Source organism: Crinia signifera, chromosome 8 (assembly GCF_055691185.1).
Source record: "Crinia signifera chromosome 8, ASM5569118v1, whole genome shotgun sequence".
Lineage (NCBI taxonomy): Eukaryota > Metazoa > Chordata > Amphibia > Anura > Myobatrachidae > Crinia > Crinia signifera.
The window spans coordinates 107,424,070-107,451,772 of record NC_139224.1 but is presented as its reverse complement, the minus strand read 5'-3'; the positions used below and the strand labels follow the sequence as shown (position 1 = coordinate 107,451,772).

Sequence of the window (27,703 nt, the reverse complement as noted above, 5' to 3'; positions counted from 1 at the left end):
CAGCATATAACAGTGTTTTTATTATGTAATCATTACTTTCAGAATATTATCTGAACAGTTCAACGCTCTGATTAGAAGACACTGCAAGACAAAACTTGTTATACAAAAATAAGAGGTAGCATTTAAATATTTCTTTGGAGACATAAAAACATTTAGCTTTAAGTTCATGATGTGCAAAATACAGTATTAAGGAATGTCCTTTTCTAAACATGAATTAGGACACTGTAGTGAAGAGCTTTCATTTCGTTCATGTCTGTGAACCAGTCAGCCAGACTATTCCGTAAGCTGCTCATTATTCATTACATTCAGCTTCTAATGACTGTACATGCAAATAAAGCTCTTTCCCATCTGTCATGGATTAATGTTAAAACATTGCAGGATAAGAAGCATTACATTTTGTATTCACATTTGACACACACACACACACCAAAGTAACTTAACGTTGTTAAATATACAGGAAAGACTGACAGTAAATGTGGCTGAAGCGAATATGGAAAATCTCCTGGGTCCATGGCACATCGGTAATCAACAATTGTTTAACCAAATAAACCTCAGCAGCCACACCATCCAGTCTGTATGGAATGAGCCCCACAAGAACTTGATCCACAACTTGATCTTCTGTAACTTTTGAAAATGTATCACGTTTTGTCTTAACCAATCATGAAGAGGACACTTGCCCTGGAAAGTAAGCGGACTGTATGGGAGGGCGACCAGTCTTTGCTTGTGTTACTGTACGCAAGGAGGCTTTCTGGGGCTCTGCAAGCGAGAAAGATCATGATATTACTTCTGTTTGTAGCTGCGCAAGACAAACACGGGGCACGAACAGAGGGGGTTATTCTGATTCATTCGGAAAAAGGCAAATCACTCTCTAATGGACAAAACCATGTGCACTGCAGGTGGGGCTGAAGTAACATGTGCAAAGAGAATTATATTTGGGTGGGGGGTGTACTTCAAAGCGAAATCTATATTGCAGTGCAACAATAAAGCAGCCAGTATTTACACTGCACAGAAACAATAAAACACCCAAATCTAATTCTCTCTGCACATGTTACATCTGCCCCACCTGCAGTGCATATGGTTTTGTCCATTAGAGAGTGATTGTGCCTTTCTGAGGAAATCAGAATAACCCCCAGAGTACATTTATTAACAGTTTCTTATATAGCGCAGCATATTCCGTTTAACTTTTTGAGATTTTACAGGGGTTCCATAAGAATCCTGAAGCTCCATAGGGCTCCCCCTCGAGATTGGTGCATCCCCTTGACTTAAGGCACACCACTTTTTCACTGCAAGTTGCTGAGGGGAACCCTAGGCTCCAGAGTAAGAGGCCTATGGGATTGTGAAGGAATCCCTAAAAGACCACCGGAACCCCTGCAGGGAATCCCTCTACTGCGATACTGCAGTGAAACCACAAAAACAATCTTATATGGGAACCCCACGCCGGTGACAAGACCACCGCGCAATTATACAAACTAACCCCCTCCCCAATTTGTGTTCTATCATTTTTCTTATAACTCTTTTTTCCATTTTAATTTTATAATTTTTTCTCTTATTTCATCCATTTTCTGGTATTTTACTTACATATAAAGTAAATAACAATTGCAACATGCTCTGACATTTCTTTACACAATTCAAAAATACATTGTAAATTTACACACAGATCCAGAATTAATCCCAACAGGGACTTGACAATTAAGATTTAATGCACCCTCTGGCAGAGCTTATGCCCATCTACTAAACTAATATTGAACCAAAAGGGTCTGGGACACCCTTAAGGAAAAGCAGCGTCAGGCCCCACACTGATAAACACTGGTGAGTGCAGTGTTCCTACCAAGTTAAACTATTGCCATCAACCTGTTTTTCCGGTTGCTCCACTTTACTCCCACAGTCAAACAAAAGAAAAATCAATCCTATTGGCTAAAATTCAGTTTCAGTAGATAAGAACGTCCAGATATCCGATTAGTGGCTGTTTACGGTATATTGGCCGAAATAGGCCCCGGACGGAAAAACATGGGATTGGAGTTAATGTGTGATCATGGGTCCCAGTGGCTGCTTATATGCTCCCATATGCTTCACGTGCCTCAGGCATACAAAACATAATATTTAATAAAAGTGGACAAGGCTAATAGGATGACCCCCGGGAAACTTATCTGCAGTAATGAAGCACCGCTGCTAATAGGATTTCCTTTAATATATGAATGTGCATGTGTCTATGTAAATGACAAAGATGAATTATGCTTTTGTCCTTAACAGTCTATGCAAAACCTGTGATTATTTTTATTCTCTATTAGAGAGTAGACATTAAATCCCCAAACGGTGTTCTTGGTTAACTCTAGGAAATGATCCAGCCTTGCATTAAAAGTTCCATACAAATTTCTGCAGACAAACATTCTGTGCCAACGAAGCCCTGGTGTCCTACCTGGGGCAGTGTTCAGACTAACTCCTTGTAGAGGCTGACCTCCCTCTCTCCTCTTTAGATACTTATGATCCAAGCCTGCTGGCTCTCCACTGAAATAACACAAATTGCATATTTAGTGTTGTCCATAGTGTCTTGGAAACAATGTAGGAAAACAAGTATGTTCTGTATTTATGAATGGAGTCTCAGAAGAACCCCTGACAAGACCGCAGGAGGTTAGATTCCATAAATAAAACCAGAAAATAAGGCAGGAAGGCCGCGTCACAGGGACTGTTGGGAAATACTTACTTCTCTTTATTTGCAACTTGAGATGATGCAGAAAGAGCTTGCGGGAGACTTGCTTTAGCAAGTGGATTATTGTACTGAACCTTAAAAGAAGAGAAGTTTAATTTAATGGGCAGCTGCTAAAATGTAGGACTAGGATGCTAATTCAGTCCCAGCCCTTTCTCCAGACTGTTTCCTTACCCGTGGACCTGTGCGAATTACCTCCAGGGAGGGCTGTTGTGAGGACGCAGCAGGTGCAATGTAAGGTATCACTGGATAGGAGGAAGGGAGTGGGTAGGGTATCCGAGAGCTATGAAGTGGTATCCTGTTTTCTGGCTGTAAAACAAATAAAGATGAGTGTGGAATGACAGCCCATAAAAATACATAATTAGCCTTAATAATTAAAGCATAGTAAGTGATGTATTAGCTCAGAAAATGACTCACCATTTGGCTGGTTGACACAGTTGTCCTGGCTGGATTGGAACTCACAGATTGGTTCTCATTAAGTTGCTTATTTAACCAGGAAATAACTACATAAAAAGGGTATTATCAAATTAGTTTATGTTTATCTACCGAACAGATATCGAAACAAATTTACTTTAGTAATAACGCGTAACGGGGAAATAAAAATAAACACATCAATGTCATTACATTCATTTTAACTTTAAGGATTAAATGGCCCTGTTCTTTTTTAAGTGATGAAGCCAAAATATATGCGCACAGACTTTATTGCGCTAGTGGTGCTTCCAGTTACAGATGATTGCGAACAAGGGTTAAAGAAGGCGTCTATTGCGCATCCAGCTGCCAAGTAATCGACTTCCCACTAAGGTTTCTCAAAAAAAAACTCCACCAAACACCACATAAACAAGAAATAGGAAAGTCACTTATCAGGCGCTTGGAATCCTGAATTTGTACTGTTGTCTTCAATTCACTCAGCACATAAGTGAAAATAAATGAATGGGATGGTGAAGTATGTCAAACACCACTACATGTCATTTAATAACAGCAATAAAACACAGTAAAACACAATAATTAAAAAGACATCTTCATATAAAATCATCAGCACTATGGGTAAAGTGCATAAGTGTCCGAAGCAAAAAACAGAGACCGAGGATTACCGGATTCCATAGGAACTGTGATCTCACCAGTTCCAAGTGCACATAAACACAGTCCCACAAGAGCGTTTCAGCTGGGCACTTTCAGTGTTGGGATTCTGGTCCTGCAGTCTCCTCCCAAGCTTCATACACAGTCCACCTGGTGGACTTGGGAGGAGACTGCAGGACTGCACTGAAAGTGCCCAGCTGAAACACTCTTGTGGGACTGTGTTTATGTGCACTTGGAACTGGTGAGATCACAGTTCCTACGGAATCCGGTAATCCTCGGTCTCTGTTTTTTGCTTCGGACACTTATGCACTTTACCCATAGTGCTGATGATTTTATATGAAGATGTATTTTTAATTATTGTGTTTTACTGTGTTTTATTGCTGTTATTAAATGACATGTAGTGGTGCTTGATGTACTTCACCATCCCACTCATTTATTTTCACTTATGTGCTGAGTGAATTGAAGACAACAGTACAAATTCAGGATTCCAAGCGCCTGATAAGTGACTTTCCTATTTCTTGTTTATCTGGAGTTACAGATGATTGTCTTGTGGTTTAAACCATTGTTCTTTTACATCAAAACAGTGTGTGTATTGCCAAAAGGGTGAATGCAATGCGAGCACAGAAATCAGGTTGGACACAATGGCCAGCCGATACAAGGAATATCCTTAGATAATGTGTTCTCACCATTCTCATTTGTTTTAAGCAGCTCCTTGCTCTCCTCCAACTTCCCTTCCGTTTGTTGAAGTTGGTGATGCAGTTTTTCTACCTGAAATAGATTTTTTTTTTTGCTTTTATTATTATTTCCCAATGTTTACAAAGTTAAAACCTCAACAAATCATGGATTTAAACGTTCCACATACTCTATTTTCCATATTACATATAACAACTACACCAGTATGTGCAAATAAGGATTTGTTTGTTTCAATTTTAAAGCCAGATAGGGATGAGATAATTACCTTCTAAAGGTCCATACACACTGGGTGATTTTGAGCTGAAAGCCGCTCAAAACACCAAGTTTGAGTGGCTTTCAGCTCAAAGCCGCTCAGTGTGTACGGACCGGCGATGAGCTGTGATGCGGCTGTGTGGACAGCTTTCAATAGTGCTGCGCTATGCAAAGCTGTTCACTGACAGAGCCGAGCAGGGGGAAAGCCACACAGTGTGTATGCACTGAGCGGATTTCCCCCCAGCGATGACAGCCCAGTGTGTATGTATCACTGGGTGATTTTGAGCTCACTTTTACAGTTTGAACTGCTTTCAGCTGAAAAGCCGCCCATTGTGTAAGGCCCGGCGGTGAGCACTGATGAGTGGCGGCCAGTGATGATGCAGGAGAGCACATCTGCTGATGTTCTCAACAGACGGATGGGTTTCCATAGCGTCCTGCTAAGGAAAGCTGTCGAAATCGTCGATGATCACTTGGAGGGGTGAATATTGCTCAGTGTGTATGCACAGAGCGATTTTCAGCCCGGGATTTTCCCCTTCATTGCTGTCCATACAGGCTGGAAAAAAACACCCTGTGTGTATGCATATTCGCACTACTAACATATCTTCTAAATCTTTCATGTGCTTTCCTAGTGAGGAATCAGTATCCTCTACCTAGGTCACACTGGAAAAAATGTGTACTTAAGCACTATGGTGACTGTAGTGTTGAGTCAAAGACAGAAGTTGAACTATGAAAGTGACATTCACCCACTACAAAAGGCTGCTTAAGTCCTGACCAATGAAGATATAATTCATATGACCAAACACGCAGCCTGGTGCTCCACAGCAACAAATAGCTAGGCATAGCTTTAGAACCTGGCTTCCCTTTCATATTTATAAGGAAAATTATTTGCGGTTTCGGTACTTGTTTCCTAGCACGGCGCCTGCGATTTTAATTGCATCCATCGGGAACCAAAAAATTGCGTTGATCGCATCGCATGCAACCAAATCGCATGCGATGTGATTGACGCAATTTTTTACATTGGAACCAATGTAAAAATAGTCCCCCCCCCCCCCCCAGACCCCAATTTTCATTGTATACCCACCCTCATGGGGAAATGCCCCCCATTGTAATGCCACCCCACAATCAACACCAACCCGAAGCGTGGCGAGCGGCGGCGGTACGCGTCCTCCGACCTTTTCATACCCCCACTATCCACGTCGGCGTGGAGTTGATTTTATATAGTGTGGTGAGCGCAGCGAGGGGACGCGCATTACTTCACAGGTATTACGCATGTGCTTGCCTCGCTGTGCTCGCCACACTATCTAAAATCAACTCCACGCCGACGTGGATAGTGGGGGTATGAATAGGTCGTAGGACGCGTACCGCCGCCCCTCGCGGGCTCGCTACGCTTCGGGTTGGCATTAATCGCGGGTTGCCGTTAACAATGTGGGGGCATTTAACATACACATTACCCATTAGGGTGCCTATACAATCAAAAATCTGGGCCATTGGCCCAATTAACATTGTTCCCTATGTAAAATCGCGCTGATCGCGTCGGTCGCATCGCATGCCATTATAATGGCATGCGATGGACGCGATCAATGCGATTTTGTAATAGCCGGCTAATTTATCATTGCTCCCTATGTAAAATCGCGTTGATTGCGTCGGTCGCATTGCATGCCATTAGAATGGCATGCGATGGACACGATCAACGCGATTTTCTCATTGCCGGCAATAAAGGCTAACAATAGCTAAATATCAAGTTGGTCGCGTTCATTGCATACCTTAAGTTACCTTAACTTAAGGTATGTAATCACCCACGACGGGCGCCGTGCTAGGAAACAAGTACCGCGGTTTCATGCGGATCAACTTGATAGTATAACACAGGAAACCACTGCAGAAAGGACCACTACATTTTCCTGGGGATATGTTCAGTATTCATCAGTTCTACAGTCCATGTCACAGGACTACCAGTGCACACACCTACTAACTAGTCCCTCACCAAAGGCAGGTCAGAGTGTGCGATTCTTTACCTCTTCCTCTTTTAACCTCAGGCACTGCTGAACATCCTTCATCTTCCTTTGCTCTTCCTGAATCAGAAGTGTGTTCTCGGATAGCAGCTTCTCCTGTTGCACAGTCACTGCATTCTTCAGCTTTAATTTGCTCATCAAAGTCTTCAAATCCCCTTGAAGCTTCTTTATTATATCATTGGCCTTCATAGCAACAGGGCAACATAGCATTAGATCTGGGAGAATGGCGTTATTGGAGCAGGTACCCAGCAATTCATTTAGTTAAAAGCGCAGATAACAGACACCATTCAATTAATTTCTCCAATACAAAATAAGCTCCCCAGACAGACATTTCTCCACTACTAGCGTGCATCTCTAGGGTACCCATGACTTTCATGGAGCCAGTACAATCCCGTGTTCTTATTCCGTGGAATACAAACTTTGGTTCTCACCTTCAGGAGCTCAGCAGATAAGGATTTTATTGTTGCCTCCAGCTTTCCGATCTGCACTTGCTTCTTCTCAGCACTGGCTTCTAACCTAGCCTGTTACAAAAATAAATAAATAGTAACATAAAATAAATATCCATAAAAAAAACACTGGTGTCAGACATTTACCAACGATAAAGCAATGCACCTACCTTTTGCTCCTGTGTGGCTGTGAGAATCTCATTGCTCCTCTGGACTAAGTGATCCTTGTCCTTCAGCTCTTGCTCGAGAACTGCTAGTCGTGTCTGAAGTCGGTTTACCTCCTTCTCCTTATCATGACACTCTGCATCTAGTGCAGTGTTCTCTCTGCCAAGGGATGACACCTTTTGCTGGGATCTCTGTACCTCCTGAAAAACAGGACCGTGCCAGCGATATTAGTCAGCGTTGTGGTCATTTATCGCTTAAGCATATGACTTTTTCCCCAAGTGGAATCCAACTACAGGAATACTAAACAAACAGCTGCAAGTTGTTGGTCATAAAAAAGGTCAGAACCAACTGAAATCTCTAAAGTGTAATTGAATGTAGTGAAAGGGTGAAACATTTCCTTTTATGGTATCTGGCATTAAACTACTGACAGAGGAGATTAAAGGCAGTTGTTATGCAGCTCTGGTGACATTTGTCTCCGATGTTATGGTAGCCAAGCATTTCCCAAACAAGAATCAGAAATCTGACCATGGTCTGGTAATAGGCATCAGGCCCTAGATAGTATTATGATATTTATAAATATGCACATTTCTAGTGAAAGTAAAAGGAGGTAATATATGGGAAAGAATGTGTCAGGAAGGGCTATCAGCACCTCTTCCAGGCCTTGGTACTTTGCTCTGAGCTCCCTTATGGTGGATTCAGCTTTGTACCGCCTTTCAAGAAGTTCCTTGTTGGATTGTTCCAGCTCATTGAGTCTGTCCTGCATCTGCTGCGTATTCTTCTGAAGTGAGCTCTCCAACTCCTTTCTCTGTTGCTCATACTGCTGTTGTAGCTGTGCAGATGCCTGAAAGGAAATCGCATATTGTAAATAAAAAGGAAAAAAAAGCAAAAGTTTTCCAATAAATTGTAAAGTTACCAATTGGAGATTGGAGCGATTAAGTACTACATACTAAAGATGGTGTAGCGGTTAGCATTACTGACTCACAATACAGAGGTCATACATTTGATTCCCACAATGGCCCTAACTGTACAGAGTATATTTATTCATTCATTTATTTATAAAGGCATTTATATAGCGCACACATATTCCGCAGCGCTTTACAGGGAATATTTGAACATTCACATCAGTCCCTGCCCCAGTGGAGCTTACAATCTATATTCCCTACCACATGTACACGCACACACATTCATTCTAGCATTTATTTTGTTGGGAACCAATTAACCTACCAGTATATTTTTGGATTGTAGGAGGACACCAGAGCGCCAGGAGGAAACCCGCGCAAGCACGGGGGGAATATACAAACTCCACACAGTTAGGGCCATGTGAGGCAGTAATGCTAACCATTACACCGTCCGTGCTGCCCAGATTTGCATATTCTCCCTGTGCATGTGTAGGTACTCCGTTTTTCTCCCACTCTCCCAAAAAAATACTGATTGGTTACAAAATGTAATCCTAGTGCTCATGTACCTGTATTTAAAGCAAATTAAATCATAGCCTGTCCAAATGGTTCTTATCTACTGTCAAATTATATTTCTATGCCTCAATTTTGAAAAATACAGATATTAGACATTAGAATAATTTCTCTAATGACCGGTCCATACATGCCCGCTCTCCAGCTGTTACCCCGATTGCTGGGCACAAGTTTTCCTTTGGAATGAGATAGCCACAAGGGATTTACCTGCTGAGCCTTCTCTTTTTCATTTGTGAGCTCTGCCATGTGCTGACTCGTCAGGGCTGTAATCTGGTAAGAAGAGTCACTTTTCAACTTCTCCAGTTCAAGACTTTTCTCAGACAGAGCCTGTGTGAAAGACGGCAGCAGAGAGATCAGACACATATGATACAAATATTAATGCTATAATACTAGGGTAGGATATCTGTGGTGACCAACAACACAAAATCAGACTGCTGTATGATATTTTTCTATGGTATCCGAACCACAAGCAAATATTTATGAAATACATGCCCTCCTTTCAAATGAAAGGCTTGGATAGCATTATATAAGAATAAGTTTGCTGTGTGAGCAGGTTTATAATCTTTACCATTATACACATCCAATTCAGCAGGTAAAACTGGAACACAACAATTTTTCAAAAATCTAGAAGCAAGATCACCATCCATATACCAAAATATCTGAGATCTTCTGCCGACGGGTTACAGTCATTTGGTCTACAGCATGTTGGTCGACAAGCATTGGGTCAACACCATTAGGTCAACATGTGTCAAGGTCGACACAATCATTAGGTCGACAGTCAAAAGGTTGACATGGGGTTTTTCACTGTTTTTTTTAGCCAGGCAGTATTTCGTGCCCTACCATCCACTAGGGCGTGGTGGGAGAAAGTGTGCCAAGCGCAGCGTGCCCGAAGCAAGGGGATGCGGTGCACTTCAAACTGTGCAGACATTCGGGTAAAAAAAAACAGTGAAAAACCCCATGTAGACCTAGACCCATGTCGACCAACATGCTGTAGACCAAACGATCCCAACCCCTGCCGACCAAATATAACTATTGACTACCCTCACACTTTTCCATATGCTATCAGACCCGTCTCTGTATAGTTACTCGTCAGCAGATTTGGACTATGTGTCTGGCCCTAGAGAAGTCCTGCCACTTTTGATAGTGAGTGGCTTACAAATCTTTTTGGACATATTTGCACGGCTGCAAATAGATTAGCAGCTGAACACAGCTCCCACAGCGATCACATTCATTTGCAAAGCGGGATCTTCACTCTGCAAATTAGCAGCTGTGCAATCAGGTCTGAATCCCGGCCCAAGTCTCCATATCACAAGCCACAGATGCTGAGGCCAGTAAAGGGTGAATAGCAAACCCTGAACCTATAGAAATGGACTTAAGACAACCTTCCAACATTTTATCTAACAGATCCTTAAAGGACACCGAGCCCTGAACAGGAAGAATAATGTGCTTAGCAGCTAAATGAGACACTGCTTCAATCTTAGAAGAGGATGAAGCGATACAAAATAGCAAAGAACAGAACGTATAGGCCTCAGCAACAAGATCTGAAGAATTAAAAGGTACAGTAACTCTTTTGCTCCAATGCTTTAAAGGACCCACCAGCTTCACCAATGAGATCTTCTATGCAGAGAAATTCCCCCTCTTCCAAACCTTTTAGCGGGACTCTAGAAGATGTAAGATGCTTATGTGCATTACGCTGCCTAAGATTCTCCCCAAAACTTTCTAAATAAGAGTAAATGTTCTGTAGCCACGATGCCATGCACTTCATGGTACAATGCCGGAGTGGAGCAGGTTACTGTTCCGCTAAGGCAGACTCAGCACCCTTTCCTTCCCAACTCCTGCAATACACCAGGCCCCATCTGACAGGTCGCGCACAATGGCCCTTATTCGGGTTCACCAGTAAAGGCAAATTCTTTCTCAAATGGACAAAAACATGTGCACTGCAGGTGGGGCAGATGTAACATGTGCAGAGAGAATTAGATTTGGGTGGGGTTTTACTTTAAAGGTGATGTTTACTAGCAGGAAAGAATATGTGGTACTTGTGAGTTATCCGGGCGCCCGATTTTAGATCGGGTACCATCGGATCGCGTCGCATCGCGTGTTAACCAAATGGCATGCGATGCGACGAGATCAGCACCCGATTTTAGCAGTGTACCCGATTTTAACATTGGAATCAATGTAAAATGGTCCCTGAGACTCGATTTTACATTTATTTCAATGAAAAAATGCCCAAAACCCCCAAAAAGTGACAAAACTTAAATCCCATCCCCATTGTTAACGCCACTCCACTATTGATGCCAACCCGAAGCGTGGCGAGCGCAGCGAGCCCGTGAGGGGCGGCGGTACGCGTCCTCCGACCTTTTCATGCCCTACTATCCACGTCGGCGTGGAGTTGAGAATAGAATAGTGTGGCGAGCGCAGCGAGCCACTGAGCCCGAAGCATGGCGAGCGCAGCGAGCCCCGCGAGGGGACGCGGATACCTGTGAAGCCCGCGAAGGGCCGCGCTTACCTGTGAAGGTATGCGCGGCGCTCGCCACGCTTCGGGCTCGGTGGCTCGCTGCGCTCGCCACACTATTATATTCTCAACTCCACGCCGACGTGGATAGTAGGGCATGAAAAGGTCGGAGGACGCGTACCGCTGCGCTCGCCACGCTTCGGGTTGGCGACAATAGTGGAGTGGCGTTAACAATGGGGATGGGATTTAAGTTTTGACACTTTTTGGGGGTTTGGGGCATTTTTTCATTGAAATGTGTTAAAATCGCGTTGCATCGCGTGCCATTGTATACCATACAATAGCATCCAATGCGACGCGATTACGATGCGATTTTGGATACAAGGACATTTCAAGGGAAATCGCGTTGCATCGTACTGACATTCAATTTCAACATCGGGCGCCCGGATAACTCACAAGTACCGAATATGTGGATGTCACAGACTTCCTCACCTGCTGGGCGCACATCAGCTGCCGACTCAGATCTGCTTCCATTTTTTTCAATGTCTGCTGCAGTCCTATTTTTTCATCCTGCACAATAAGAAACAAATACTGTGAATTGGCTATGTGTCACAATGTAAGGGAAGAAATGATCCCTACACATTGTGTATATATATATATATATATATACTTACCTTAATACATCTTAGACATGTTGCCAGGTAAGTCTTTATCTCCATGTCGTTTGCTGGTAGGAGTCGCAGAGACAGGTGTGTGAGGTGCTTAAACGGATTAGTCTCAACCACATCTAGCTGAGCAGGTGAACTACCCAAGAGAGCACAGGAGGAAAACTGGAGAAGGAATCTGCAGACAAAGACCAGTAGAAACCAATTTACAGCCTGCGCCTAATCTACCAACAAATAGTCAGACATCCAGTTATACAAGGTATATGGGTGGTTGACAGACAAGGGCTAGGTCAACATGACAATACTAGCAAAAGGTCTACATGGCAATGGTCTACATAAGTTTTTAATTTTTTTTTTTGGGGGGGGGGACGACTTTTTCATACTTTACCATTCCCAAGTGTAGTCCGCGTGGATGGTAAAGTGTGTCAAGCAGCACATTGCCTGAAGCATGGTGAGTGAAGCGGTTCAGCAATTGGGGTGGGGTGTACCCAGGTATCGCTTTGATAACCCCCAAAAATATACAATATACATCCAGCAATAGTGTTCTAATAACTCCTCTCCAATTCATAGTGATTATTCAATCACATCTACTGGCAACTACTCACAGTCTGTGGTATTTCAGACGCCAGCAGGGGAGAAGAGAGTGCTGCAGGCACAAGAATGGTCACCTATCTCCGGAGCTGTGCAGATTCCCCGGCATGAAACCTCTAATTCTAGATACTAGAATATAATTGGTTCTGCGCTCTCTTATAATAGAAAAAAACATTTACAAATAAACATGATTCTCCCTCGGAATGTCCACCACCCTCCTCTTTAGTCCCCCTTATGCCCACACACCCCTATTACTACACAGCCTCCTGTTTTCCTGTGTCGTGACCTCCGCCACTGGGGAGTCCCTGACTCAAAAACACCCTACTATACTATTGCACACACACACTTAAACAACACGCACACCCACCCACAAATGTCACTACCCTCCACACTATCAATGTACATCTTACTCTGTAACCTCTTTTTAATGAAACAAAACAAAACACATCATATGCTCTCTATTTAACACATTTCACCTATAACTCAAGTTGCAATACAGGCATCTTTCATACAATTCTACCCATATTTCTCACAATACAAAAGTCCACAAATTAAGGGGGCGCAGCCCCTTACGCCGGTGTGAAGTGCGCCCGTAGGGCGCGATGAATCACCTAGTAAATTATATATACAGGGAATAAATTCTATGCTAATAACATAACTAAGGATCAGAATTTGCTGACTATGCAGCACTTTATGATGGAGGCTGCATGTACCAAGATTTATGACATATCTACACCCTGCAATCTGAAAATGCATCCTGAGAAAACTAAAGTACAGTCCAGCAACTTATCCTTTCAAAAAGGTTCATAGTTTAAAAGGTTTTGGGGCCCACACGGGGCGACACTTCTGAGCAATGTAGATCGCTCAGCAAGGTTGCTCAGCACACAGCGATGTCAGGGCCCTGTGCTGAGTGATCTGTCAATTAAGTAGATTTATCCAGCATGCTGGATATTAATTGCTGGGCAATAACGACGTTCAGGGCCATGCATTGCTCTCGCTATAGCCCCTACATGCGGATCGCTGTAGGGGCATTTTTTTAAGCAATCTAGACAGATCGCTTACAAAATTCCCTGAAATCACTCAGTGTGTAGGACGCATTAGATCATTTACAAATAACACACAGGGTAGGTAGGACACTGCGGCGGAGTGAATTTGCCCACAACTTACCCCCAACTGCCATAGAGCCCACTAACATCAGGCCTCCCTCCGGGCAGAGGTGCAGGGGGAAAAGCTCATCAGCATATGGGACTCCTATATTTTATCCGGATCTAATACTGTAAATGAGGAATAGGACTATCCTTTCCTGCATATAACGGATGGTAACTATTCTCTAGAGCTAAACGTATGATCACTACTACTGATTTAAAGGAACCTTGAGTGAGAAACACGTATTATCTATTAAGAGGATTAATGCATAAAATGTGGCTTAACTGATTGATTTTTAAGTATATGTATGTATTTTAGATTCCAGTAATTACTGTGAGAAAATATATAAATGTCTTCTTTTTTATTATTGGTTAATAAAAACCTTTTTTATACTAGAATATAATTTGTTCTGCGCTCGCTTATAATAGAATTTTTTTTTTACAAATAAACATGATTCTCCCTCGGAATGCCCGTAAAAAGCTGTAACCTTGTATGTATACAGCAGATTCCTCACCTAGGCACATCTTTGTTTTCTTCATTGATGCACTGATAAAGCAAATCAATAAACTTCTGAGGAAATGCAGAGAAATCCACTAAGAGGCTCTGCTGTAGTTTCAGGCTCTGGAAATCCTCTTCTGATATGATAAGGTTGTAGAGGAAGAATGGATCAGTGTCATCAGTCATACGAACCACCAGGTCCTGCATAGGAGGAAGAGAATCATTTATACAAGAAAAATCACAATGAAGTCAAATACAATAAAGTGAATGAACAAATGGAGATTCCAAGCTATTTTTAAAGTGGTACGTCAATGGACAGAAATAAAGATTGAATCCCAATCAATTACTGCATTCTGTCACATCCTTATCCAGTGGTTTCTATTGTAGCGATCACATCAAATTACTGGAAGTCTTGGTTTAATAAAAAAGCCATGCCATTTATCAATAAATAACCAATGTAGAATTGAGGCTAGAGAATTGTATCCAGTTGTTTCTACTGTATAGTGTGTGAAGTTGTGCATCATCTCATCTCATCTGACATGACACACATCAGGTGGGACAATGTGATATATGACTGGTGAAAACATCTGATTGGGTGTACACACTATAGGGTTGTCATTCCTATCCACCCCTGGAAGACATATTGGACTACAGATCTTGATAATGAATACCCAGCACTAAAATTTACATTCAGCACAACATAAATTGGACTGGGCAGAAAATAGATAAAAAATGTTATATACACACTTTGACAAGTTTCATTGACACCCCTTTCACACCAAAATCACAGGTCCAGCCCTGATCACTTAACACAGGTTTCAAACCATATCACAGCAGCTTAAAACCCGTTTACACTGCAGGCTGTACCCAGGATATCGCAGAGGCTTCTCTTCTGACAGTGCTTGAAGATGACAGGTGAGCCGACTCTTCATATGTGTGAATGGGACCTGCTGAAATGCCCTGGGTTAATTATTATAACTGCCCCGTAATCTGGATTTCCTTGTGTCCAACAGAGGTCGCTAGCCGAGTTGGATTGCTAGGTACCAATGTACACTGAACACTATACAAATGTGATTTTTTTTTTTTTTTTTTAAACAGGCATCTAAGCTTGTCCACCATCTAAAAATACATCCTCATTAAGACCCCCTCACTGCCTGCTACCGGGAAAGTGTGTCCTGATACACAGGAATAGACAGATGGCAACAGAGAGGGATGACCACATGGCCAGAAGTACAGAGCAGTGGCTAACAGTCATAACCGAAATGACAGGTCAGTTGAGTGAAGGGATGTCTGTGTGTAACAAGTACTGCTTTTTTTTCCACCTAGAATAAGGGAGCAATCAGCTACTCTCAGATATGCAGGTAATGGTCACATACACACCTTCTTATGGACAGGCGTTGAAGATGTGCACAACTCAATACAGATCCGGACACTGTGTCGTCTGGAAGAGATTAGGACATGGAAGCATTTTATAGCAAGTGTAATGTACAGAAAAGCTTTAGGTAGGAAACAGCCAGCGGGGAGCAAGTCACTAAATTAGTTATTAAAATAGACATATTAAATATAAGGTGCGAGTAAAGATTGGAAACATAGGAAATGCACTGAAAAAGCTGGAAACCATGTAATTTGCACTGAAAAAGTAAGAGATCAACTATGTAAGGACATTGAGTGCATTGCCATTGCGTTCCTAACGAAGTCATACCTCCCAACATGACCCTCTCCAGGAGGGACACATTGCTCTGCTCCTGGACTTCCCTCTTAATGTATGATTGTCGTAAACTGTGTTGAAGCACCTTTCTCTAGCAATTACCCTGTTCACCACAGGTGATGGCAATCATACATTAAGAGGAAAGTGCAGGAGCAGAGCAATGTGTCCCTCCTGGAGAGGGTCGTGTTGGGAGGTATGACGAAGTGACAGCTGTTAACATTGGCAGTCTGGTGATTAGCAGTAGCACAGCTCCCTGGCAGCACATAGCCAGGCTGTGTGACTGGGACACTAGCTGATGTGTACTGTAGGTTGTCTGATTGCTGCAGAGCTGTTGAGCATGTTGGCAGTGAATGTATAAAGACAGAGAAGACCTAGTGCTGGCATGTCACTTCAGGGCACCAGTTATGGGCACATTACCTGTCCTTGCAGTCTTGATTCCGCAGAAGGACCTTTATCTCCTGGCTCAGCAGCTCCTGAACCTGAGACATCCTGCAGTCCTGCCCTGTCCTAGGGCCTTCTCGATGGGAAAACAGATCAGTCGCTGAGCCTTATCAGCTGTATACCATACTGTATACACTGTCTCCTTCCGCTCTCACCCCCTACAGGGACTGTCTCTGTCAGCAGCTCCCTGCGTATACCGCCCCTCTGTCCTCACCCCCGATTCACTTAAAAAAAAACCCGCTTCTTGTGGCCCTCACCGCTACCAGAGGCAGCCTCTGTTGTCGCGGTACAGTTTCCAAATCAACCGCCTGCTGCGTCCTGTGCGGCGTGACGTCACGGCGACTCAGACTCCACGCCGCCATGTTGAGTGTGGTCGGGCTGTGTTCTCCCTACTGCAACTGAGGGTAATTACACGCGCGCTGGCCTGTGCTAGTTCGTGTCCGGACATCTTTGGTACGGGCAGCAGAGAGGGAAATGCTGACTGAGCTGTAGGGGAACGTCAACGTAGTAATGTGAGAAAAAAAACTACCACAGTGGCCACTGGCCAGTGCCACTAAGGTCAGATACACTAGTCGGGAACTGATGGAGTTTCAAAAGTTCCAGGCAAATTCTAAAAAGGAGAAGCGAGGTCCACCATGTACGGACCCCAGCCTTGCTGCAGGTCCCATGCCCGGGAGGTGCAGTCACTTCGTGCAGAGAAAGAGTAGTTATTGTAAGATGATCGTATCAGAGGGGAAGAAGTTCTGTGGAGAGCATGCAGGGAACGTGCAGGTAATAATGTATGAATGACTAGTGGCTAGTGATGGGTAGTTCGTGAATGATTAGTTCAAAATGAACTAATCTTCAAAGTGAACTAAATCGTTCAGATCACTGCTCTGGCAAAGATTAGTTCATTTAGTTCACCAGGAAGTAAAGCAAGTGGGAGGTGTAACACAGACAGACAGAGCCCAGCAGCTCCATAAGGCTTATTTACTGGATCTTTACTTCCTGAATCTAAAGTTAAAAGTACAACAAAGCCCAGCAAATACAGATCTAATAAAATATAAATATGCACTGCCTAGCCAAAGTCTATGTGTGGTGTGTCTGTGAGTGAGCATGTGTGCTCATGCTGCTCACCTTTATGTGATACTATCATTATATGATTAGTTCAGATGTCCAAGCACTTGCTGCTGCTTCTGGTACTGGGTCCTGAGCATACTGCTGTGCTAAATCTTCTGCTGGGATCTGTGTAGGAGCTTCTGCAGCAGCCATGTTATCAGCTCTCATGCAATACACAGGAGGCAGTACATGGTAGCTGCCAAAGATGGCAGTGCTGAGCTCAGACATGGTCTGGACTCTGCGGATCCAAATGAACTACATTGTCCTGATGACTCATGAGTCCTGCAAATAGTTCAGTAGTTCAATTAGTTCACTGATCATACAGATCCCTGATCTAATCTCTGACTATACAGAGACTGACTATAATGAGACTGTACATTACCTGTGAGCTACCATGTGTGGCACTGCTGTGCTCAGGCATATGTATTGTGTGTATGCAGCCACAGACACAGTGCTGGCTGCTGCATGTTATACAGTATACTGTAGTAGCTCTGTTTACTCCACATTACAGTCAGAGATGGATATGTATGAACCTTCATGATGCATACAGTGGAGCAGTTGCCCCTAGCAACGAATCAGCAACTGGTTACTTTGCAAAGTCTCTACTTTATCTCTCTCTAAGGTCAGTTACATTGGGGCAAGGGGACATGTTTTTTTTCTAATTACTGTACAGTATTTTAAAAGCAGAAAAAATTTGACTTTATAAATTACTCTGAATTTGGGTATTTTACTTGCATATTATGGAAGGTAAAATAATAACCACAATGGGATTAATATTGCAGAGCTAAACAATAAACATGTCACTAGAAGGGTGCTGTATAACTTATTGCTTTTCTAAACTAGAAAATAATCTGATTTATTAAACATACAGTATATGATCATTCTAACAAGACTAAACTCCTACAATGAGCTGGTATTACAATGCCTGCTCTGTGTGTCATAATCTAGTCTAGTTCATCTAGATCCATGCACTCCTCTCAGTCTCTGAGTCAGTGATGGAATAATGAACTAGATGAACTAATCTTCTGATCTAATCTTTTGGGTGAACTAGATCATAATGAACTAGTCACCAAAACGAACTAGATTTCCCATCACTACTAGTGGCAGCATGAGGCAGTGTGAGGCTGCTGGCATGCACAGAGCACTGTTGGTGAATCAATTTTGCAGTAAAATGTATATAGGCGAGCCAGAGTAGAGACCAGTGTATACAGGATAGATAGAAGCTAGTGGCATGATGATAGATACATATACACACCGTTACCCACCCCATTAGTGTACAGGAAGAGCACAGTGGAAAGGGTTGTAGCATGTCCAGCTGTAAAGCACAATGGAATATGCTAGCATTATGTTTGTGTTAATATTATGCAGAGAACAAGAGAGGTGGGGATTATTTGCCAACCACCAATGTTTAACTTTAGTCCTTGATTGCGGAGATCCAATGGCTCTCCTCCATTAATGGCAGAAGTACATGCGTACATTGCAAAGTTGTGCTGCTACTTAGCCCCTACACTCTTCATCAGTTGGACTGCCAGGTTAGCCCCACCTCCAATGCCCCTATTCACCCCATCCACCTGTCCTGATTGAGCCATCTTGTCTGACAGCAGGAATGTCATTTAAGTTCTTAACCCTCAATGGTTTTCCATTGATAGTTTCATGCCATCGATGGCCATCAGTAGAGGGAAGGTTAGTGGCATATGCAGGGTACAGGAGAGAAGAGAGGAGTAATGGAATATGTAGGGTACAGGAGAGTAAGGTATTTGGTGTACCAATATAGCTATGCTTAGCTTGCTATAACTTGCATAGCTGTGAGCACATCTTAGCAGCTTTCATTAAAGCCAGCCCCCCTCCATTTACAATGTCTGGTCAATAATGGCATGACTATTGAAACCATGATATATTGGGCCTAATTCAGACCTGATTGCAGGACAAAATAGTTCTCAAAATTGGCAAAAGCATGTGAGGCAGATGTAATATGTGCAGGGACAGTTAGTTCCGAATAAAATGTCATAATAATTTTAACCTAAATTTAGAGCAGCCTGAACAGGGATATAAATGTACAAAACTATGAATGAAGGGTCATGTTTTTTGTCCTAGGAGGAGAGTAGCAGAAAGCGGATCGCTTGTCCATTAGACCCAAAACAGTGAGTATCCCTGATGTGATCCTGACCATTTCCTGCAATCTGAAAACATTTCCCAGCATAAAGGAACTGTATGGCTCTTGCTTTTTCTATAGCACGGTATATGAGGACCAGCTCCAAAAACACCTAAAGAAGTGCAACTCCAGGGACAAACCTAAGCCGGTATGTTAATATGAGTATTTATTACACTGATGCACATGAGGCTGGAATCCTGCGGTCACCCTTTCTTGATGAACTCTTCCCTCACATGCATCAAATAGCCCAACACTTTACCAGCCCAAACACCATCCCTGACAGGTGATACCAACAGGTGCTTTGTCTTACAGGACTGTGGGGCTGATTCAGACCTGTTTGTTCAGGTCCGAATTCGGCCCTATGTGGAATATGTGTAGGTACAAACCCAAGGGGAAGGCTTGGACGAGATTCACACGCACCGAGCCTTTCACTCCGGGCTGGGAGGGCAGCATTTTATGGCCATCCCCATAAAAATACTGGGCGTTCCCCTGGGCACGCAGGCATGTCGAAATCTGCGTGCGGGCAACAGATGTCTCATGACGTCAGCACCAGCCCCCTTTTTGGCCATCTCCAGCCAGGATGAAAGTAAGTATAGACTTACTTTTATCAATGAACAAAGAAACAAGTGGAAGGATTCCAGCGTGTGTTCGGCGGGGCGCCATATGGCACTTACGCAGCGTAGCCAACAGGTCTGAATCGGGCCACCTGTACTGCTGAAGTCCCTCTATTGTTCCTCATAGAGATCCATTGTAAAGCTACTAATAACATGCCGTGCAGTCATTTTTTCAGTCCAGGCATCACTGCAGATAATGGGGAGGTTACCCGGTGCCCTATCTGATATATCATTAGGTTGCATTAAAAAGGGGTTCCTCAAAAGTGGATACCCCAAGACTACAAAATATTAACCTAAGAAATAACATAACCCTTACGTGAAAGTTCCATGATTATATAAATATCCAACTTAGTTTTAAGAGGTGCATTATTTCTTACAGTAACTAAATAGTAGCTTTAGAGGGGTGGGGGTTATATTTAGTGTTCATTCTAGCATCCCGCCCCTTCCAAAGCCTGTGCAGTTCCTCTTTCCTGCCTAGGGTGTCGCACTCTGCTGTGTTTCTAGCAGTCTGATCTGTATCTCAATACAGACCAGACTGCACTAGAAGCAGCAAAGCAGACAGCGACACCCCAGGCAGGAAAGAGGAACTGCACAGGGTTTGATAGGGGTGGGGACCGGGTGCTAGAATGAACACTAATATTTACACTTGCATAAAGCTATTATTCTGCATTGTTCATTTTTATTCCTTTTTTTTTTTTTTCTCTCTCTCTCTTAACATGGAAAGTATTGCTGTCCCAGAGCTGGGCTGTATATTATATGTGTAGCTCGAGGTGAAGGGTGAGGTGATAATATTTATTAGGACATCCCTACTATGCAATACATACTATTTGATTGTAGTAATCAGGATGGAGACCTAAGAAATTAAGCACAGAAGAAGTAGATATTTCAAGCACAGTATACAATCAAATATATACATTATAGTCATTATTATTCTCTTACATCACTAATAACCAAATACAGGGTTCTATCCAATTCCCTGCGAAGGGTGCGAGGTGCCATCATTAAATGAAGGCAATGGCATCCATTGTGGTTAGAGAGGTTGGGGAGATACAGCACAAACCATGAGATGTTTCCAGACTTGCTGTGGGTATGATGCCCATACAAAGGTTAGCTAACAAGCGTGTTTGTTTTTCCAGGTTTTTTATGTGCAAAACATCAATTCTGGTGCTGTGGATATAGATACCTGCGAGGAACAGGTATGATCTGGAAAATGACATAGTAATACATCACACAACAGAAAATATACTTATTAATGGCACCCAATGTTTTTACTAATGCAGTCATCCAAGCACTCACCATATGTATATCATTAACAGACATCCATTATACTATAGGGGTGTTATTTGTTTTATAGCAATTTGTACTAATCTCACACACGGATTGATCTGTTACATGACACATCAGTCATTGAGCTGTCGTTAGATAACATTACATGTGTATTGTACTTTCAGGTGAGCCTTAGTTCCTTGTCCAGAGAAGAGCTGCAGGAACTGACAGACACATTGGTGCAGGTCACTAGTGGTGAGTGAGCAGGGGCAGTTCAGTGAATCGGATTTATCTACTGTGAGTTGCTGTTATTTCTGCAATATTTTTATAAATGTTTTATTTTTGTTGTTTTAGTTGTACATAATAATCAGCTATACAATTCTATCCTTTATAATGCACGTTAGAAACATGAGCCTCTACTAGCAGGAAAAATATTGTAGACAAAAATTGTTATTACATTTTATTTATAAGGAGCCACATTACCATATCTGAAAAACTACAACGGAGCACAAGTAACAATTATCAACACAACAATTACCGCCACAATTCTCTGTACACAATACAGCTGAGAAGTAGGGAAGTAAAGGAGTTGTCCACATACTACCAGGGGCGGGTTGCCATTGATAGATGACTGATTTCGAGTGAGAACACCTGCGTGTATAGACTATCACGGAATATGATAGAGCTGTAATTGGAGTGTGAGAACAGGAGGGAAGTGGGTCCTGCTCCAAGGAGCTTACAGTCTAGAGCAGGGCTGGGCAACACCTGCCCTCCAGATGTTGATGAACTACACATCCCAGGATGCTTTGCATTAGTTTTGCTATGTGGCCATGCTGAAACTGATGCAAGGCATGCTGGGATGTGTAGTTCATCAACATCTGGAGGGCCGGTGTTGCCCAGCCCTGGTCTAGAGGGAGGGGGAGACAGACAACTGACATGAAATGCAGGCAAAGAGGCCTGAGGACAGGAAGTGAGCATGGCAGGGATGGCCATGGGAAGGGTATGCTTTGATGAACAGGTGGCTTTTCTGTACCCCATTGAAGCTAGTCCTCCAGGTAGATCTGTATTTGTCTTGTAGAGGAAGCTGAATGTGGGTGAGTCCCTCTCCCTTCCTATAACTCACTCACTGGACCTGACTCCGAAATGGTCGCTAATGCATTCATAGCTGTGAATTTGTACGCAGATAATATGCAAAGCTATGCTAATTCTGCTGCCCCACTCACGTCTCATTGTCTGCGTACAAAGACACAGCAATCATCCGATTATCAGAGTTATGAGTAGCTCTGTGGCCAGGCAGCGTGACCACAGGAAGTAAGACGCTAATGCTCTTTCTACTGCATATGTGATCGCAGACAGAAACACGCCCCAAAAACTGCCACAACCTGCCTGTGTGTGAGTTTGCACACCCCCATTACCTCTCAAACACCCCTGCCTATTAGTCATCCTGCAAATAAACCTTCTCTGCGACCGCCATTGCAAGTTCATTGTGGCGCTTGGACGAATGCATAGTCCGCCGATAATCACTCAACCATGCTAGTTGCAAAGTATTTTGTCAGTTATGCAGGTGGGAGGGAGAGTCCAGGTGGCATTCATCATGTGCAATCTATGGTAGGTAGAAGCTGATTGGTTGCTGTAGTGAACTTCACATTATGCTACTTGATACATCTCCCCCTATGGAGGCTGTTGCAGACAAATGACATAAAGCAATTCAATTGCAAAATGAATAAGAAAACAATATTTCTGAAATGTGTACACATAGCTGCTCTCAGATGCAAGCAGTTACTGATAATGATGATCACTCTGAAACCGAGTGTATGGCTAGGGGTGATGTGGACACATAGATGCATGTTCCATGCGCATAATGTAGATGCAATTGCGGCCAAGTCTATGAAGTATATGTGTGGCTGTATGTAACTTATAATTTACTTGTGTATGTGGAATCTCTGTGTACAGGCCTAGAACCACCACTGCCAGACAAGCACTTGCTGCATCCAGCCTTACAGGAAGCCTTGAATGACCCAGCGAATGGAGACACTGCGTCCAAGCACCTCAAGCAGCAGGTACAGGATCTGCCATCTCCTGCCGGAGGCATGTGTTATGAATGAACAGAACTTTTGCTTGTAGAACGGGGTACGGTCATTCATAATTAAAATAATTTAATGTTTTTTTGTTCTTACTAGTAGAACATTGACTTGAAAATCATTTGGAGCCTGTTTCTCACTTCGTATTTAATTTAAATTCTGTCAAAATATGTATTGTGTGTTATGGCTGGAGAAGCAATGTAGGGTGTTCTGGAAAAGCCCAAACACAAGGGAGCCCTATACAAACCATATATATTACCATAGAGTGTGCTGTAAGAGATAAACATGGCATACAATGCTGTGGATCAGCAGCAAGCATAGTGGGGAGTAATATGTGATATCATTCAGTCGAATTAAGTGCTGTCTTCTCTCCAGGGCTCTATTTTGGGTCACATGGAGAGACTGGGTCTTCTGGGTGGTTCTCACTGTTATGTGGAGTTTGGAGCAGGAAGAGGAAAACTGTCCCACTGGGTGAACGTTGCTACTGAAGATGCTGACCGTGTCCTCTTCCTTCTGGTGGAAAGAGCCACCACAAGATTTAAGGTGGGAGGTTGTACACTGACTTCCCAAGAAAACACACTGGTAATGTGATCATCATACACGCTACATCGGTGCCAGTCTAGGGTTCCACTAATCTGTTTATGAACCAGGCTGGAAGTGGTCATCCAAAAAGCACCTGGGAACACCTGCATTTTCACAAACACACCCAGAAAACACCATAATGCTGCCTTTCTGTTACTCAAACTGTGCGAGTCGGCGACTTCTGTGCATACAGATATTTTTTTGCTATCTGTCTTGCATATGTGAAATGCAAACGCTGTGCAGCCATTTGATAGTCCCTCAATTTGCCACATCTCTGATTAGCAATTCATGCTGAAGTAGGCCCTTACACTGATATTCTAGGAAAGCGGTAATAAAGCTCATTCACACGGAACTACTTTATCGGTAGGCAGGAAAGCAGCGATGGAAAGGCCAACTGCTCTTTCGTCCTAGAGTAGGGTATTTTCCCACTGTGTTGTTTTGGATCTGTAAATTTTACCCATGTATATTGGCAGTTAAAACAAGCATAAATCTTTCAGTAACCCAGAAATGTGTTTGTGTTCAGCACTATGGTATACGGTCACTAGATCGACAGTCAAAATGTCGACATGACTTGAGGTCGACAGGGTCATTATGTTGACACAAGCATTAGGTCAACATTGGGAAGATCCACTAGGGCATGGAGGGAGAATAGAATAGTGTGCAAGCATAGCAGTGTCCATGTTGACAGTGTTGACATTCTGGACAACAAAAGTGAAAATCCTATGTCGACCTTTTGACTGTCGAACGAATGACCCTGTTGACCTTTTTCATGTGTCAACCTAAGGCCTGTCGGGCATCAGTGGCCGACCTAATGACCCATACCCAGCACTATTATCCCAATACTCAATGCAGCTCACACTAAAAATCCTAATTATAATGGAAAGTTGCCTTTTGTGTCTGGGACTGACTGCGAATCTGGTTTTGGCACAGGTGGATGGGAAGCAGAGGAAATCGAATTTTGAGAGGCTCCATATTGATATCCAGCACCTGTGTTTAGGTCAGTGGGGTGACCGGTACTGGAGGCAGGACAAATGAAAGTCTATAATAACAGTACGGTTTGTTCTTTTCAGATCGTGTTCCCAGTCTTGCACAGAAGCACCTTCCAGTCATTGGAATTGGGAAACACCTCTGTGGAGCAGGGACAGGTGAGTGATTTCTAGAATTCATCTGTGAATTCATCTGTGTTTTTCCTCATTGTATCTCTCCCTGTAATTGTAATGAGTTGTTATAGCAATGCATTACATATTGTTCTGTATAGATTTATAACTATTAACACATTAATAGAATAGTTTTTGTTTCTGTGCAAACAAGTGTAGGAGAGAGTTGGATAAATGGAAAGGATCAGCAATTTCTGCCCATATCTCCCACAGACATATACACCCAGACTTATACTGTACTAGCTTATTTGTGGCTGTGATTGACACTTAGTTCCCTCCCGGAGGGGGGGGGGAGGGAGAGTACCAGCTGCCAGGTTTTTTTTGGGGTGTCAATGTGGACACCTGTTGACATGGACCCCCAATGAGTTTAGGACGTACTCTCATTTGGCCCGCTTTACTCACCATATTTTAGGACTACGAGTATGAAAGAGTCCCAAAAAACTAAAGAGAAAGAAAAGTGAAAAAACTCATGTTGATTCTTTTTTTTTTTTTCATGTGTCAACTTTTTTGAATGTGACAATTTTGTCAATTGACCTTTTGGTATCAACCTGTTGACCTAGACACCTACAGTATCAACCAGATACCTTGTAAAATTGCAGTGAATGTGGGGATATGCCTCTTAATCAGTCACTATATATTATTTTCTTTCCTACAAAAATGCTAAGTACTTGATTATTATATTGAAATATGATGCAAAATTGAGGAATAGATAAAAAGGCAAAAGACAGAGGTCCAATAAGTCCTCTGTGACAAAAAATGTAATCCTTAGTACCTAGTACACTATGGGCCGAATTCAGTTGTGGTTGGGTGTGCCCCCATGTGCCGCAAAATACAGATTATCAGTCCTTTGCGCAAATGGGTCCTGAGACGCAGGATGGCAGCAGACTGTGAGTGATTGACAGTCTGCTGCTGTTTGGGGGGCAGAGGCAGAGTGATGGTGATGGACTCTGTGAAAACAGAGTCATGTCACTGCGAATTATGGGGAGGGAAGAGGCCAAGGATCTCCGTCTCTGTTCGCAAGCCACCCGGTGGTGAGCCAATGCTTTGATGGTAGGAACACTACTGCAGCAGGAGGAGTCTGCTTGTAATAGAAGCCTCCTGCTGCATTATCATACAGAGCTGTAGCTGCGGTTTCCAAGGAAGCAGCAGTGACAGCATCTCCGTCCATATCTGAATTAGGCTCAATATGCGAATTGATATGTAACTAAATCCAAATAAAGGAAGAAGCAAACATGTGAGAGGAGGGTAGGGCACTACCCATAGCAAACCATCTGGTCGCACCAGGTATCTTGCACCATGTGGCGCATACGGGATAGGTGTGTGCGGACACATCCCTTGTTACGAAGTAAACAATGTCAAACATTAATTTATGCCTTGGTATAAAAGAAAGCATTTGCTCCTGCTACAAGAGGCCCTGGCATATTAGATAACCTTTTATATTAGGGTTCTCAGGCTTTTAATGTGCGGCCAATGCTGGCAGTTAAGAAGTAGAATTTATTCTAAAAAATAAAAAAGTTAAAAACACCAAGTGTTAGTCTTAGTTAAACTTGGTCCAAAATGTTTCTTGCTATGTAAGGTATGTGACGTTTTGTTTATGTTGTACTCCCATTTCTCTGCCCCTCAACAATTCTCTGTGAATTGGCAGACTTGGCACTTCGCTGTCTTGTACAGGATGCCTCTATTCCTGCAGGAGAACCCCAGACTAAACGTTCCAGGACAGAACCAGCAAGCAGCAAGGAAACTGAACCAATTAAACCGTACCCTGTAGAGGGAATTGTCATTGCCCTTTGTTGTCACCACCGTTGTGATTGGCACCACTATGTGGGCAGAGAATACTTCCAGATGCTGGGACTTGGGCAAAAGGAATTTGGTATTTTCCAGCGCATGTCCAGTTGGGCTACCTGTGGTACCAGGAGACCAAGCCAGATAGACATCTCTATAGACCCTGAAGATGCAAATGAACACGACATTGACCAGAAGAACACGGACTGTAATCTAGATCCCATGCAAGGGTGAGGAATGTCTATTGGTTGTGTGACAGTCTTTATATTGTGGTGTAAATTAGTGACCTGCAGTCTTCTATTTATTCACAATGTAAAGGTTGTGTCTTGTCTTTTCTAGGCTGCTTCTGACTGTTGAGGAACGAGAGCATTTTGGACGCCTTTGCAAGCTTCTAATAGACCATGGACGTGTAGACTATTTGGAAAAGATGGGCTATAAAACAACCCTAGAGTATTACACAGATCCTGATGTGTCATTGGAGAATGTTTTGTTGACAGCAGTACCTCAGTGACATCGTACAAATTTTTTTTCCTTTTTTACATAGATACCATCATTTTTCACAAATCATTTACTGTGTCTGGAAACAACAGCTACACATGGAAGACTATAACAGACATTTGTGGAAGTGGTGAAGGTTGATGCAACCGGCCTTAGGAAT

General features: G+C 43.0%; 2 protein-coding genes across 4 annotated transcripts; one reads left to right on the top strand and one right to left on the bottom strand.

Moving 5' to 3' along the window:
• On the bottom strand, nt 1-16,788 carry SASS6 (SAS-6 centriolar assembly protein). Of its 2 annotated transcripts, none has more exons than XM_083156944.1 (16): nt 16,290-16,788; nt 15,545-15,605; nt 14,181-14,365; nt 11,939-12,107; nt 11,757-11,834; nt 9,023-9,142; nt 7,996-8,187; nt 7,352-7,546; nt 7,167-7,256; nt 6,739-6,918; nt 4,468-4,549; nt 3,122-3,207; nt 2,900-3,013; nt 2,702-2,781; nt 2,417-2,505; nt 1-756 (listed from the first exon to the last, which is right to left on the bottom strand). In XM_083156944.1, the coding sequence occupies exons 1-16, from the start codon at nt 16,358-16,360 to the stop codon at nt 659-661; spliced, it is 1,890 nt and encodes a 629-aa protein (XP_083013070.1). In that variant the 5' UTR covers nt 16,361-16,788; the 3' UTR covers nt 1-658. The 2 variants fall into 2 exon arrangements, with proteins under 2 accessions (XP_083013070.1, XP_083013069.1); XM_083156943.1 differs by having other exon boundaries at nt 2,879-3,013; nt 16,290-16,784.
• TRMT13 (tRNA methyltransferase 13) lies at nt 16,606-27,567 on the top strand. 2 transcript variants are annotated; one of them, XM_083156946.1, is made up of 11 exons: nt 16,606-17,084; nt 19,506-19,552; nt 19,645-19,711; nt 21,314-21,373; nt 21,629-21,698; nt 23,397-23,503; nt 23,900-24,067; nt 25,037-25,103; nt 25,177-25,251; nt 26,954-27,275; nt 27,385-27,567. In XM_083156946.1, the coding sequence occupies exons 1-11, from the start codon at nt 16,896-16,898 to the stop codon at nt 27,554-27,556; spliced, it is 1,344 nt and encodes a 447-aa protein (XP_083013072.1). In that variant the 5' UTR covers nt 16,606-16,895; the 3' UTR covers nt 27,557-27,567. The 2 variants fall into 2 exon arrangements, with proteins under 2 accessions (XP_083013072.1, XP_083013071.1); XM_083156945.1 differs by having other exon boundaries at nt 16,614-17,084; nt 26,909-27,275.
• The last annotated feature ends 136 nt before the right edge of the window (nt 27,568-27,703 follow it).